Source organism: Homalodisca vitripennis, chromosome 3 (genome assembly GCF_021130785.1).
Source record: "Homalodisca vitripennis isolate AUS2020 chromosome 3, UT_GWSS_2.1, whole genome shotgun sequence".
Classification (NCBI taxonomy): Eukaryota; Metazoa; Arthropoda; class Insecta; order Hemiptera; family Cicadellidae; genus Homalodisca; species Homalodisca vitripennis.
In genome coordinates this window covers 59,321,284-59,335,281 of record NC_060209.1, presented here as the reverse complement: position 1 = coordinate 59,335,281, position 13,998 = coordinate 59,321,284, and the positions used below count along the sequence as shown (strand labels likewise).

Here is a 13,998-nt window from a genome sequence, read left to right as displayed (position 1 = left end):
AGAATCTTCATTGTTCCAATTAAAAAAGACATGTATAGAAAGCGAGCAGAACCGCAGCAGTTCAGTCCAGTTAATAACTTGTAAAACAATTGTTGTATAATCAATTTCCACAAGTATTCACTGATGATATAGACTGCTTTAAAGACAATCCGGTTTAACTTAAACTTAAACCTGACGCGGTATTATAAACCTACTAGCTGTTACCCGCGGCTTCGCACGCAATCTTAGAACCAAAGTCCTTATATAACTTAGTAAAAGCAATTATAATGTAATATGATGGGAGTCCTATAACAATTTTAAAACGTAAGTAGTCATACATCAGGTAGATATTATTTAAGTTCGTGGTAAATAGTATCAAAGTTTAACTTAATTATTATAGCATGTTTGGCACGTGTAGGAGCATTTCTGCCCCTAATTAATTATATACATAACGTCACAGTTGAATCTGTCTTGTCATCCCGATCAAGAAAACACAAATCTCAGATCACACAGGTCTCTGAATCTTACTTCGGTCAAAAAGCGTATATTTCCAGTCCTTGTCATATATTTCAGGTCTAAGATATTTCCTGTACTATAGTAGAGTTTGCCTTATTGTTCTGACGAAGAAGAAATGTATGTATATATATATATATATATATATATATATATATATATATATATATATACTTACGTAGGACCGAGATGCCTACTTCGGTTAAATAGTGCCTACTTAAGACCATTTAAACTCACTTACCTACTATGTCACAGGTTAGCTTGCCATATTGCCTCGATAAAATGTTATATACGTTCGATTATTTATTTCTCGGAAATCCACTTTGGTCAAAATCGTGTTGACATAGTTGAGTTTTTTTTGTCATGATGAATAAAATACACACATAAGTAGGACTGAAAAGCCTATCACGACCTAGGGGAGAGTCCTACCTACTTACTATGTACTTTCGGTATAAGAGGGAAATTCTTTTTAAGGTTTTGCAACTTTCCAAAATAATCGTTTTAAAGTTTTGCGTTACACTTGTTTTTTGGACTGTAGCCAGGGAAAGGATGAATCGTTGAGGCATATTAGTATTCATTTCTCTGTTTTTCCACATATTACATACCGTATATTATTACATGATATTACTATATTTTACATTGTTAAAATGTAATATCATAATGTCAAGGAAGCCCACTAATTTAAAGGAACTTATGTGAAAACATTCATAACTTTGTTCATTAAGATTAGTTTTATAACAGTATTTAATGCATTAGATGATTTTAATTCGTCACTGACGCAATCTGGAGTAAAATTAATGTTTTATTATGTTATATTAATGTTTTATTTATTATCTGCATTACACTACCGATCAAGCACTGTTTACTTATTATTGATAAAATTCAAATTTAAACAGATGTTTCAGAAAGTTTGTCGAACTATAGCTGTCAAAATAGGTTTCGTTCTTATCATAACATTCGAATGTAAACAAACTAAATTTTCAATTTTAATTCGACTCTATTTGTTGAAATGAATGCGTTATGGGTGGTAAAAAGCACTCTAAATGTTAATTCAGACCAAAAGCTATACCTGTTCCAAATTTCAGCGCAATCCGTATAGCAGTTTCAGCCTGATTCCAGAACAAACCTAGAAACATCCAAACATTCAAACTTTCGATTTTTAATGTTAGTGGGATAACCGAACTGGCGCGTTTATAACAAGTCAGTGTGTAGTAGAACTAACGGTCAGCTGAGATTATTTTTCGACTGTAAAGTCTCAATTAATTAATTTTTAGAGATGGACAGACATCATTTACCTAGGATTGAGGAATTTTTTCTAGTTTACAGACTGGTGAGAGATTTTCAAAAATATATCTCTCCCAAACTTATCAGCAGTTGAGGTTAGATGACCAATGTACACAGAATTGTACAATCAGTACTCAAAAAGATTTGTTTGTGTCCAACTGATTATGTTCAGGTATATAATCTGATCATAATATATTTCAATGAACCATTGAAAAAAACCCTAAAAGGAATACCTGGTTGTCTTTATATTTAAAACAGTTTTGAGGTGTTTAAATTTGATCGCAAGGTCAATAACACCGTTGCTGGTTGGTTTGTTATTGTTTGTATTTTAGCAGGGTGTGGTCATCGCGCTTGGCTCATCTCTGCCTTTTCCGTCACCGCTCGGAGTCGAGATAGCCTTTGCAACTCTGACCTTGTAGCAAGTTCTGTAGAAGGCGGTGTTGCCAGATCGCCCTTAAGCGCCACTGTTAGATTATTTTCAGACTAATGATATATCATCTAAGCCTACTGGATTCTGTAGTCTTATCAATTGGTCTACATGACGATTCCTTTTCAAACCAACAAAAACCTTAACAAAATTGCATATGTCGCTAGACTTAATTGTTGAATCACTCACTGTCACTACTACCTATTTTCCTTAACCCTAAAGCACTTATCTAAAATCAGATGGTCTAACATCAGAATGCTTTGTAACGCCACTATAATTTTACATTAGTTCGTTTTGGTTACACAATATTAATTTTCACGTTAGGTCTAATTAAATATGATCTAAATTTTAATGGTCTACCCAAAAACAGCTGTACTAAGGTTTTATTTGTTGTTTCATATAGTGGTTTCTATAAATGACTTCTGACAAAAATTAGCTAATACTAAATTTACGGTACTATATTGTAAAGCATGTATAAGCTTAAGCTTATCAGGTCTGACTGCTCTTTTTGAAAAACCATTCGATTTAGGTTGAGTATGGAGGGGATAGAGAATGCTTAATACCATTTTAGTGAAATGTTCTTAAATTCAAAACTAATAAATGGAGATTAGTTATTGCTCATATTATGGTCAACCAAGCCGAATCTAGCAAATATTACAGTGTTCACTATTATTTCCACAACCTTACTGTATACTACTCAATATGTATGGCACTATCTGGATATAATTTTACAGGATATAAAAAACATTTAAGAATAAATATTATTTCAAATGAACTGGAAATTTTAAAAACCATTTTTTTTTTATTCTTTGATACATAATAAATGAGATATAACTATTCCTTTTCCAAAACTTGAACAGTTACCGCCTTGAAATCATAGGACATCCAGAACTGTGACAATATTATTCATAATTACCTGTATCTAACATAATGTTTTTAAAACTTGTCATTCTGTATCTAATTTTAAAAATAATTGAGTTATTTTTTCACAAATGCAAATAGCTGATACTTTAAAACAGTCTTAATCAATAAACTTTCAAATTATACTACCATAAATATAATTATAACAACAAATTATCGAGCTTAACTAAAAAAACAATGTGCAAAATACAAAGTCCCCGTACAAAATTTAGTTCGGATCTATTACAAAACTTTTGGTTGTTATCGTGTTCACAATTATTTCCTCAATGTCGTTATATACTACTTAAAACCTTGTACAGCTGCAACATAAAACTCTCACAAAATCAAAAATAATAAAGAAAACTTAATTTATTATAAACAAACTACGAATTCTAGATCAGCTTTTGCTTTGCTATATTATTTCCAAACTAAGATGTAATATAAAGATATATATACAGAGTATAACTCAAATACATCGACAAACTTCAGAAGATTGTTCGTGAGGTCAAAACAAACCAAAATGTTTCTATAAACGTTCTATGTTCCTAAAATGCAATGTTTTCCATCCGTCCGTCTGTTTGTGTTTTTACATTAAAATGTTTTTCTAAACAACCAATAAAGGTAGAAAGTTAAAATTTTCAACATATGCTTATCTAGTAAAGATCATCAATTTTTTTAATTGAAAATTTTTAGTCAACAAAATTCAAAACGGCGTCTTGTTAAAATCTTTGATGATGCATTTCTTAAAAACTACTTCCTGTATAACAAATATACTAAAATTTAAAAATTATATAATTGTTATTCTAAAACAAACGGCACCTCATTTGGTGAAGTTGTTCAAAAGATAAATAAGTCATAGTATTTGTCTTAACCTAATAACATTCATATTTACAAGTTTCAGAAAATTCAAGTATTCTACAAAAGTTAAGAAAATTTAACAAAAATAGCTCACCATCAAAAAGAGTTTTAAGCTGTCATTACTATGAAATACGAAACACTTAACAGTACAGCAATTATTTCAAATCTTAGAGATCACTTTACAACAAATGTTCTACATGCCTTCCAATTGCTGCGATGCATGCATTAACACGTCTTGATTGCAGAGTTCTTTCGAGTATTCCTGGTGTATTCTTTACGGTGTTACAAGCTGCAGTGTTACGCTATAAAAGGTCATCGCTAGTGTTAACTGGTCGGTCTTTCATAAACTAGAACTTTCAAATGACCCCAAATAAAGAAATCGGTTGGATTCAGATCAGACGAAATTTTGAAGTTTTTTCCCAAGTTTCCAAGTATTTTTCTTTTTCCGAGAATTTGGGCAGTGAAAGAAAAGTTATTTTGGGTTAAAAAAATTACACACGATAATTATTATTATATTTGAAAAACTATATTGTAACAAACAATCTGCATGACTCAACTTTCATGGTTTAAACAAATGAATGTGCTTTCATGTTAAGATACAGCTGATTAGGACAGCAATGAAGTCAGATAAGCAAGTTATTTCCTTGTTTATTTTTTATAAGATCTCAATTGTTACTTTCACTTGTAGAAATATAATTATTCAATTGTTCAGCTTATTCTATTTAAGATGGCAGATTAGCCATCAAGCTGATATGACATTTATGTATGGAAAGGTTAACGGTAATAGTCGTCTAGCGTCCCGTCTGTATTACGAATAATTTCCAAATCGACAACAACCTACCCATTCAACATTTGCTGCTGTTTTCCACCGAATTCAGAAGACTGGAACTTTGTTACCTTCTACTGCAGACCGAGGTGTACAGAGACAGCACAGAATTCCTGATTTGGAAGAAAACGAGTAGAGAAAGATCAAGGTATAAGTACTAGGCAGTTAAGAGCAATATTTAACGTAGAACACATGACAGTATGGCGAGTTCTACATGAACATGTAATATCCGCACCATTATCAGCGTGTACAAGCTCTTTGCTCTGCTGACTTTCCATTACGTTTGCAGTTTTGCAAATAGTTTTATCAGCAAGCTAAAAACCTCGACTTTACATCATTAGGTTTGTACTCAGATAGAATAACCAAATACCACAATATGCATCAATGGGCTGATGAAAACCCACACGCCAATGAACAACAGCTTAGAATAATTGTTTGGGCGGGCATCATCGGAGGCTGTTTATCAGGTCATTTTGTATTAACTGACAGACTAAATGGTGAAAACTACATACATTTCTTACAACACGATTTGTCAGGAATTTTAGATGATGCTCCCTTGGGTGTGAAAAAGCACTGTTGGTTTATGCATGATGGAACTCCCTCGCATTTTAGACTCGATGTCACACACTTTCTGGACCAAACTTATGAGGAAAGATAGACAGGCAGAGGGGGGTCTGTTTTCTTCCTTTAGGATCATTTGAAAGCTATAGTATATTAAAGACCGGTTAACACTAGGGATGACCTTTACAGCGTATCACTGCATCCTATAACACTTTAAATATTACATCAGGTATACTCGAAAGAACTCGTCAATCAATGACCAGACGCGTTAATGCAAAATTTTAATGTAAAAATACAAACAGGCGGACAGAGGGAAAACAATGCATTTTAGGACATATATTTATAGAATCTTTTTTGTTTGTTTGGACTTATTGGACTTCGAAGACCTCCTGAAGTCAGTGTATTTCAGTTACGCTCTGTATAAATATCTTTTTGCTTATGGTGGGTAGTTTGGGGTTCTAGAGGCCTTGTATAAAATGCACAAAATATCTCCTGGAAATTAAATAATTAGGGTGATTAGAAATCATTTTTCAATAAAAACCTTCTCCATATATTGAACACTGAACTGTTTGTATGCAAGCATTGTCAAGGCTTAATATCTCTTCATAACAACATTCTTATGTTTATATGCTTACTCGAATCAAAAACTGATCATTTTTAAATTATCAATGTGATACAAAATAAATAAACTGCAGAAAGACAAATTATGTTTAATATTGTTGGGGCTTTCCCAAATTACGTAGGAACAATACTATATATCTGAATTTTCCTAAGCACTGAGGATTATTATATTTCCCACCAAATATTATAATTGTCAGATTAATTAAAAGAATTATATTCATTCTGGCTTTAACACTTTTATTTCAGCCTAAGGATAATTGGACCAAGCTTAAACCCTCGACTGCTTCAACTTTGACGACGGTATAAAATACTGTTCCAGAGTAAAACTTACAACAAAATACGAGCAACACAAACTTTCCAGTTACTTGTGTGGTAGTGAGCACTTCTGTGTTCCTCAACCAGTCAGCCAATGTTCCAGCGACCGGCATCAGGACAGCTATCAGTAGATAAGGCAGGGACGACAAGAATCCGGTTCTATCTAACCGGTAGTTGTATGTATCTGTAACCAAAAGCGTTGTCTACTTTATAAGTAATAAATTTCTCATTCACAATCACTATTCTAATGAAAAATATCATGATCATTAAACTATTACTACAATCACAACTTTGATAACAATATAGTTATCTCTAAGGCTCGAAGGTTGATATAAAGTTTAAGATCTCTTAAAAACAACATATAATACCTTTTTTTCATTTTACCCCAATAATGTTTATAGGTATTCTTAATTGTACTTATAAGTATGCAACTAGACAAGTACTGACAACAAGGAGACTGATTTGAACTCATTTCGGGTTTTTGTTTTGGAATTGCATTATATACTGTATGCATCTAATCATTTTGAATCTGTTTATATCTTGTTCTCTATATGACCTTCTTTTTAATGGATTACGTATTACAAATAATACTGCCCAATATGGCAACTTGTTCATATACCGTCTCATTTTTAATAATAATGCTAAATAACCGAAATCATTTTATACGTTAAACGTCTAAGTATAACACGAAAAGTATGAAGGTTTCGCAATTTTTCTAAAAAGATTATTTCAATAAAAAAACGCAATAAGAAAATGCATAGCACCGTGCACCCCATCGGGCGCACAACAGTTGTGAAAGATCGTGTATACTAGTGGTGAACGTGTTAAAAGAACCATATTTAATTACTTCTTTAATATTAATTTCTATTTAGGATCTAATTGAACAGCGCAGCCAACTACGATAATTTCTTTACTTGGGTCATTCAAGTCTAAGGTCAAGTCTAAGAAATTGCCAATCGGCCCTAGCTTTGTCTGTTTAAATAAATTAGTTTTTATTTCATTTAATGTACATCAGTAATACAACCTTGGTTGAAGGTTGTTTTTTTATAATAATTGTTCATAATAAATCGTTCAACTTGAATATAATTGTATAGTGAATACATTTACTAAATACAGCTAGTTAATAAAGTTGATACCTCTCATATACATCGGCAACACAATGGACAGTGAAATGAAGCCATAGCTCACGCAGGTGTGAGCCACAACTATGGCCCATACAGGCATCGACGTGACGAACTTGTCCCAAGGATAGATAATCTGTATAACAGTCAAATGTTGCTCTATTTCTTAGAAAATTCTGTAAGGGTCCATAAATATTTTACTAAACAAATAGTTGTTAGATATATATATACATTTACCTTGCTTTCTGACAGTAAGGTTTAGACCCAAGACCCTGTAATTCAATGCTTTGGAATTAAAAGTTGTTTCGGGATTATGAGTTTTAGAATAAACATCTCTCATTTAAAAACTGCTATTTTAAAAGTGCTTATGTACTTCTGTAGGAAGGTAATTTGTTAAAATACAACCATTAACAGACACAGTAGTGAGTTAGACATAGTAAAGATATAAACATCATGAGTAGCCATCTGAAGACATGTTGTTCTAGTATGTGTTGGACACACCGAGGGTCAGGTCTGAGGCGACAAATGCAATGTCAGGCTATACCTACATTTTCAATTTGGATCAGTGTGTTTGCAGATTTTAAAAACAACACTTTCTGTTCTTTATGGCACTGCATTCTAGTGACAATTGTATGATGTAATACATCAACTGCTGTCAAAATTTAGCATTGTTGTTGCCTCTTTTATTGAGGTTGCTAATATGTGCTGTGTGTTATGTGCTTTGTGTAAGGTGCAAACCTGTCACACAGGAGAATTGTACGTTCACAATATTCAATAATATTATAATTTTTAAACCAAAACAAATGTATGGACGGCATTAAAATTAGGTAGAAAATTCTCTAAAGAGGAAGACCTTACAAAAAGGTAAGCAAGCACCTGTGTTGCAACAGAAATGAGACGCCATTGTATTTTCTATGGTGCAAACCTGTCACACAGGAGAATTGTACGTTCACAATATTCAATAATATTATAATTTTTAAACCAAAACAAATGTATGGACGGCATTAAAATTAGGTAGAAAATTCTCTAAAGAGGAAGACCTTACAAAAAGGTAAGCAAGCACCTGTGTTGCAACAGAAATGAGACGCCATTGTATTTTCTATGGTGCAAACCTGTCACACAGGAGAATTGTACGTTCACAATATTCAATAATATTATAATTTTTAAACCAAAACAAATGTATGGACGGCATTAAAATTAGGTAGAAAATTCTCTAAAGAGGAAGACCTTACAAAAAGGTAAGCAAGCACCTGTCTTGGAACAGAAATGAGACGCCATAACAGTTTCTATTGTTGTATACCCTTTAATGCTGGCGACACACTTAAGATTAATACAAAAATTAATTGAAATTAACATTTTTAAAATTAACAAATAAATTACATGCAATTCACTAATTGGTAAATTGTAACAATTTGAGTGCTGGTTAATAAATTAAAAACAAGAAGCATTCCACAATAAAAGGATAAACAATAACAGGATTCGCGCAACAGTCATTGCTGTGATAGCATGCAAATTCCAAGTCTCTAAGAAATGTCATTCCTCAAATGTCCTGTGAACAGAGAGAGTCGGAATGACAAACAAACAGAAAAGAAATGTGATCAACTCCCCCTCCAAGCTATGTAGAAATGTGAACAACTCTCCCTCCAAGCTATGTAGAAATGTGAAAAACTCTCCCTCCAAGCACTGTAGAAATGTGAACAACTCTCCCTCCAAGCTATGTAGAAATGTGAACAACTCTCCCTCCAAGATATGTAGAAATGTGAACAACTCTCCCTACAAGCTATGTAGAAATGAAGAATAATGCAAAATTTAAAGTCTATAGATGATTGAGCTGTGTTTAAAATATCATACGGATAATTAAGTACATGTGCTACTATGTTACTTATTAAAGTGCCATACGATTTTACTTTATGTACTACGTTATTTATTATTCGAATTTCTCGTTGTTATCATGGTTACGTAAAGTCAATGTAAAAAGGTTCTCTAATGCTCAGCAAATTTACAGTAAAGACACACCACGTTTAAACTCGATGTAGAAGCTTCATGCAAAATTTCAAGTACATAGGTCAAATCGTTCTCAAGATATTATGCAAACAGACACATAGACAGAAATAAAACTTGTTCAATTCTTCAAGTGATTGTCTTCACCAATAAGAAACAATACCTACATGTTTAGGAATAGAGTCATTAGGTCCACAATCAAGATTATCTCTAAGGTACTTTAGTTCCTCTGTGGAGATGTGAGGGTCGTCTTCCGGTTTGTCCTTCACCACAGTCCACCAAACAGCAAACCATATAAACCCGAGTATACCTACAAACATTAAACATTATCATAAATAGGTATGAATAGTAATTTGAATAATATCATTCTAGTGTTTTAGAATCCTAATGTAAGACACTCTATAAACTAAGAATTATGGTAAATATGATCCGGTTAAAATTTTGTATGTTTATGATACATACTTTCAATAGAGTAGAATGTCGCCTCACTCAGACAAGTACATTTTTGGATATTTTTTTAATCAGCTATAAAGTCAATAATTTTGCTATTAATAAAATCTTACACTAGTTTTTAGTTGTGTATAACACTGTTACCTTGTTAAATGGCCATCTTAATTATGTCAAAATTCGAAATAAAATTTGAAATTATGTCCTAGATTTCTTGTTTGTCGCGATTTATCAACCTTCATGCTCAATTACAGGACCTCTCTTGTATCTATTATACAAGACAGATCTGAACATCGGCTACTTTCTCATACCAATGTGGCATGAGTGGAAGGACTATCTGGGTCCTTAAAACAACCAAAATTTTAGATTTCCTGGTTCACTGATACAAATTCATGTGGCTGAGCTAGAGAACCCTTTTAGTCAGCAATTCTCTGGATTTGCTTTGTTTCAGATTTTATATATGCAGGATTCCAAACCTACCCTTGAAATTGGTGGACTTAAAAACGAAAGGAATGTCAGTTGTTGAACTCACCTGTAATGTGAAAGATAATCGTCCAACCTAGGGTATTGGCGATTAGGCGGCAAACTGGGGGGTTGACTACGATACTAAAATAGCTGCCCGAGAAGGCGATGGTAACCAGGCGAGCCCGCTCCTGGGGAGGCGCCCATCGAGACCAGACGGCGATAATACTCGGATATGTGACACCCTGTCACAGGCAAGAAGATTAGTTCACAGGCGATTATAGAAACTCTTTATAAGAGACTAAAAACCAATTGAATGTGCAACTATGAAATAATATGAAAAATAAGGTATCTTAGTTTATTGTCTTATAAGCTTGTGAGGGGCGACCTGAAATGAGTGAATCAGAGCCCAAGCAGAGGAATTTCACTTGGTGATTGCTGAACTTACCGCACTTCTAGAATATTTTCTACAAGATTTCTAAGATTTTATAATTGGAGTGTTACAAATTAGCTGATAAAACATAGTATCGTATAACCTGACAGGACGTAACATCTTCAATTCTTTGCTATGTTATTGCCCTTAAAATCAATAAATGTATTACTAAAATAAGAGGAACCAATGTTCTAAGTTAAAAATCTCTAGAATGTTTCTATCAAGGATTATTGCACAGAAGGACAGACATACAATTACTCATTTTGTAAAAAATTCTATACAGCGAGAGTCAGACCACGATGATCTTTAGTGACTAATCTGAAAAAACCTACCTTGTTCGTTTTAACAAAACGCCTTATTACGACCTCAAAGAATTCAGGACTGTAATTTTTAGCACCAGCAAATATCCCAAAATAGGACTCTTTGGAGGGATAGAGCTCAATTTCTAAGAATTTTCAAATTAAAAGTAAGTCGAGAAGTACCTCATTTTAATTCAGTGCAAAAATAAGTTTTAAAAATTTACGTTCTTGTATGCAGGTTGGTTCAAAATGTCAAATTCGTACCGTTTCACTATGTTTTTTTCTACTGTTACCTCGTTAAAATTTTAGCAAATCCTGATTTTTAATCAAGGTACGGTACCAAAAAGTACTCTTTTTTAAATATTTTACAGTTTTGGGCCTTGATGCATAAACCGTGTTTTAACCTTCCTCACAGTATTAGTCCATGTACGTTAGCTGAGGGTCTAGGGGGATAGTTGTCGAGTCCATCTCTCTCAATAAATTTTAAGGATAATTCTCATCCAGAGTTTGCCGCACCGCTTCAGAGTAGTGAGCGATGCCCCATCGTGAATAAACCACATTTCTTGGATAGTTTGTTCAGGAATATTCAACGATAATTGATGAGGAAGTTGTATATACAGTTAAAGTGTCCTTAGAAAAAGGAACGGCAAAAAAATTTGTTACCAATAATAACGCATCAAGTATTGAAAGACCAATACCGTTGCTTGTGTACCTCTCAAAAAAGGAATTTTTTAGTTAAATATACTTTATATAAAATGTATTTCTTTCAGAATATTTTTATTATCCCTGTATAAGTTTCCTGGTGATTAACAGTAGAGTGGTTTTGCCCTCTTTTTATTAGTTCAGAAGTACTATAAAATGACCATTCTGAAACCTAATATTTCAACATTTTCTCAGGGGAGCCCGATTCTCCCTTATGATATCGGGGCTTTCCATACTTCTGACTCCCCGGGTGTTCTAAACACCCTCCAGGGAGGATTTCAACTAGGTTTATGTACACTAATATATGCCAAATTATGAAATTGTTAAGGGAAATGTTGGGGATTACACAACAGACATTACCAACAAACTAATAACAATCTTCAATACATGAAATGATCTATCCTGACGTACCATAAAGAGACCCTGAATGACTCTGCTGGCTATCACCCAGTTGGCCGTGCCTCCATGGACCACAATAGGCATAACAAGAGAAAACAGTGCTGTGAAGGCCACCCCCGCACCGAACACTCCACTGCCACCCAGACAGGCACCTAGCCACCCTCCTAGAATCTGAGAGGCGACATATCCGTAGAAGGAGGAGCTCACGACATGTGATACCACCTGCATTTCAAAGTCGAGGTTTCTTTTCTGAAAACATAAACACACAAAAGGAAAATGAAATGCGTTTCTGTATAACGTAGTACAGAATTGTGTCAACGCTTGGGTCATTATTGTTATGTAATAACTATAACACACATTAAATGGTTACTTTGTTGTACAGTTCTTCTCCAAAATTATTAAAACTATTAGAAAACTTACTAATTTAAATTGAATACGAATATTTAAATGATTTTTGTGCTACAATAATACGGAAACACGCGGTATTTTAATACATTTTCATCCTCACACACCCTCCATTGTTTCATCATTAATCAGACATAAAATAAATTTTGGATCGTTGCCGCATACGTTTTAAAAGTGAATTACAACACCGATAATAAACTTGTCTGTTAGCTGTCAGGAGAACCATTTTTATTGCAATAAGAAATGTTTTAATGCTCTTAAAGAGCCCTTTGGAATGAAACCTGAGTATCTGTCAAGAAACTAATATAAGTAGTGTACGGTTCTTTATATTAAACTAAAATGCGTACGGAAGATTAGAAAACTAACATTCTCGCAATATAAATCCGGGCATAAGATGACTAGATATCTTACCATTTATTTCTCAATCCAAATCTATCACAACAGCGATTTTCAGCAACTGTAATGCAACTTATATCTCGATCCAAAGCTGTATACGAAACTTGTATTTTGATCTAAGGCGAAGAATCCTATTCCACTCTGTTTTTCTTTATTTTTTTTTTCTTTAAACACAACATTGATATAACCGATTTTGATAATCGGTTATATCAATAACACAATAACTAATAAAATTAATAAAATCGGACAATCCATCCCCTATTTTTTACACTTTTGTTACCACACAACTAAACATGTAAAAAATAACAATAGCAATCTAACTTCGGCAGTCGTATTTTGTTTAAAAAGGCCATGAAACATAATATGAAAAGCTTATCGTTTAAAGATTTTCCTGGGGTTTGTATTTTTAAATATTTCTACCCTCCTCCTCAGATGTGATGGCTCATGGCTCACCTCCACAACTGTTCCGTTGTCTAGGGTAACTTTGTAGGGAGTTGTCATGGGATCAATAGCGTTGACGAAGGACCACCTGAGATTGTCCATGATGAAGATCCCAAGGAACGCGAGGACTGTCACTAGGTGACGTCTTCTGAAACCCGTAGGCCTGCAACACAATATAAGGACAAATCGTAAAAGTGAAGAATATTACTGCAGAATTGTTAGTTTCAATTTGACGATACTGCTCGTTCAGATAATGCAGTTATAGGAATATAACTTCAATATAAAATATAAATTTAATCACAAGCTTAGATGACTAAATGTTGGTATTTTCACTTTTCCAAAATACAGAGTTGTCATAAAATAATGGCGAGGTTTCAGTAATTCGTGGAAAGATAGGAAAACTTCTGGATGTTATTTTGGTATCTCTGGAAGCCTCCAACCCAATATTTTGTTCATAGGCTATTCTAACCTCAAAATTAGTCCCTGTATTGTTGTTCCATGAGATTGGTTAGTTACTACGTTTTCGGATAAAGATAAAGCAAGGTGTGTATTACTGTTGGCTGAATTTAAATCCGTAATTTTAGTTCAACGTGCGTTCTGGCTTGAAT

The 13,998-nt window shown here is 33.5% G+C and overlaps 1 protein-coding gene across 2 annotated transcripts in view; it reads right to left on the bottom strand.

Moving 5' to 3' along the window:
- Positions 1-13,998, bottom strand: part of LOC124356955 (vesicular glutamate transporter 2.1-like) — a 39,745-nt gene that overhangs the window by 16,329 nt on the left and 9,418 nt on the right. For both annotated transcript variants that reach the window (XR_006921909.1, XM_046808288.1), the window contains exons 2-7: positions 13,403-13,553; positions 12,161-12,397; positions 10,386-10,560; positions 9,574-9,716; positions 7,421-7,541; positions 6,335-6,468 (exon numbers count right to left, since the gene is read on the bottom strand). Coding sequence is in view for 1 of the 2 variants with exons in the window: in XM_046808288.1 (XP_046664244.1) it covers positions 6,335-6,468; positions 7,421-7,541; positions 9,574-9,716; positions 10,386-10,560; positions 12,161-12,397; positions 13,403-13,553 (961 nt within the window). In the remaining variant the exon portion in view is untranslated. The remainder of the gene's footprint in view (positions 1-6,334; positions 6,469-7,420; positions 7,542-9,573; positions 9,717-10,385; positions 10,561-12,160; positions 12,398-13,402; positions 13,554-13,998) is intronic.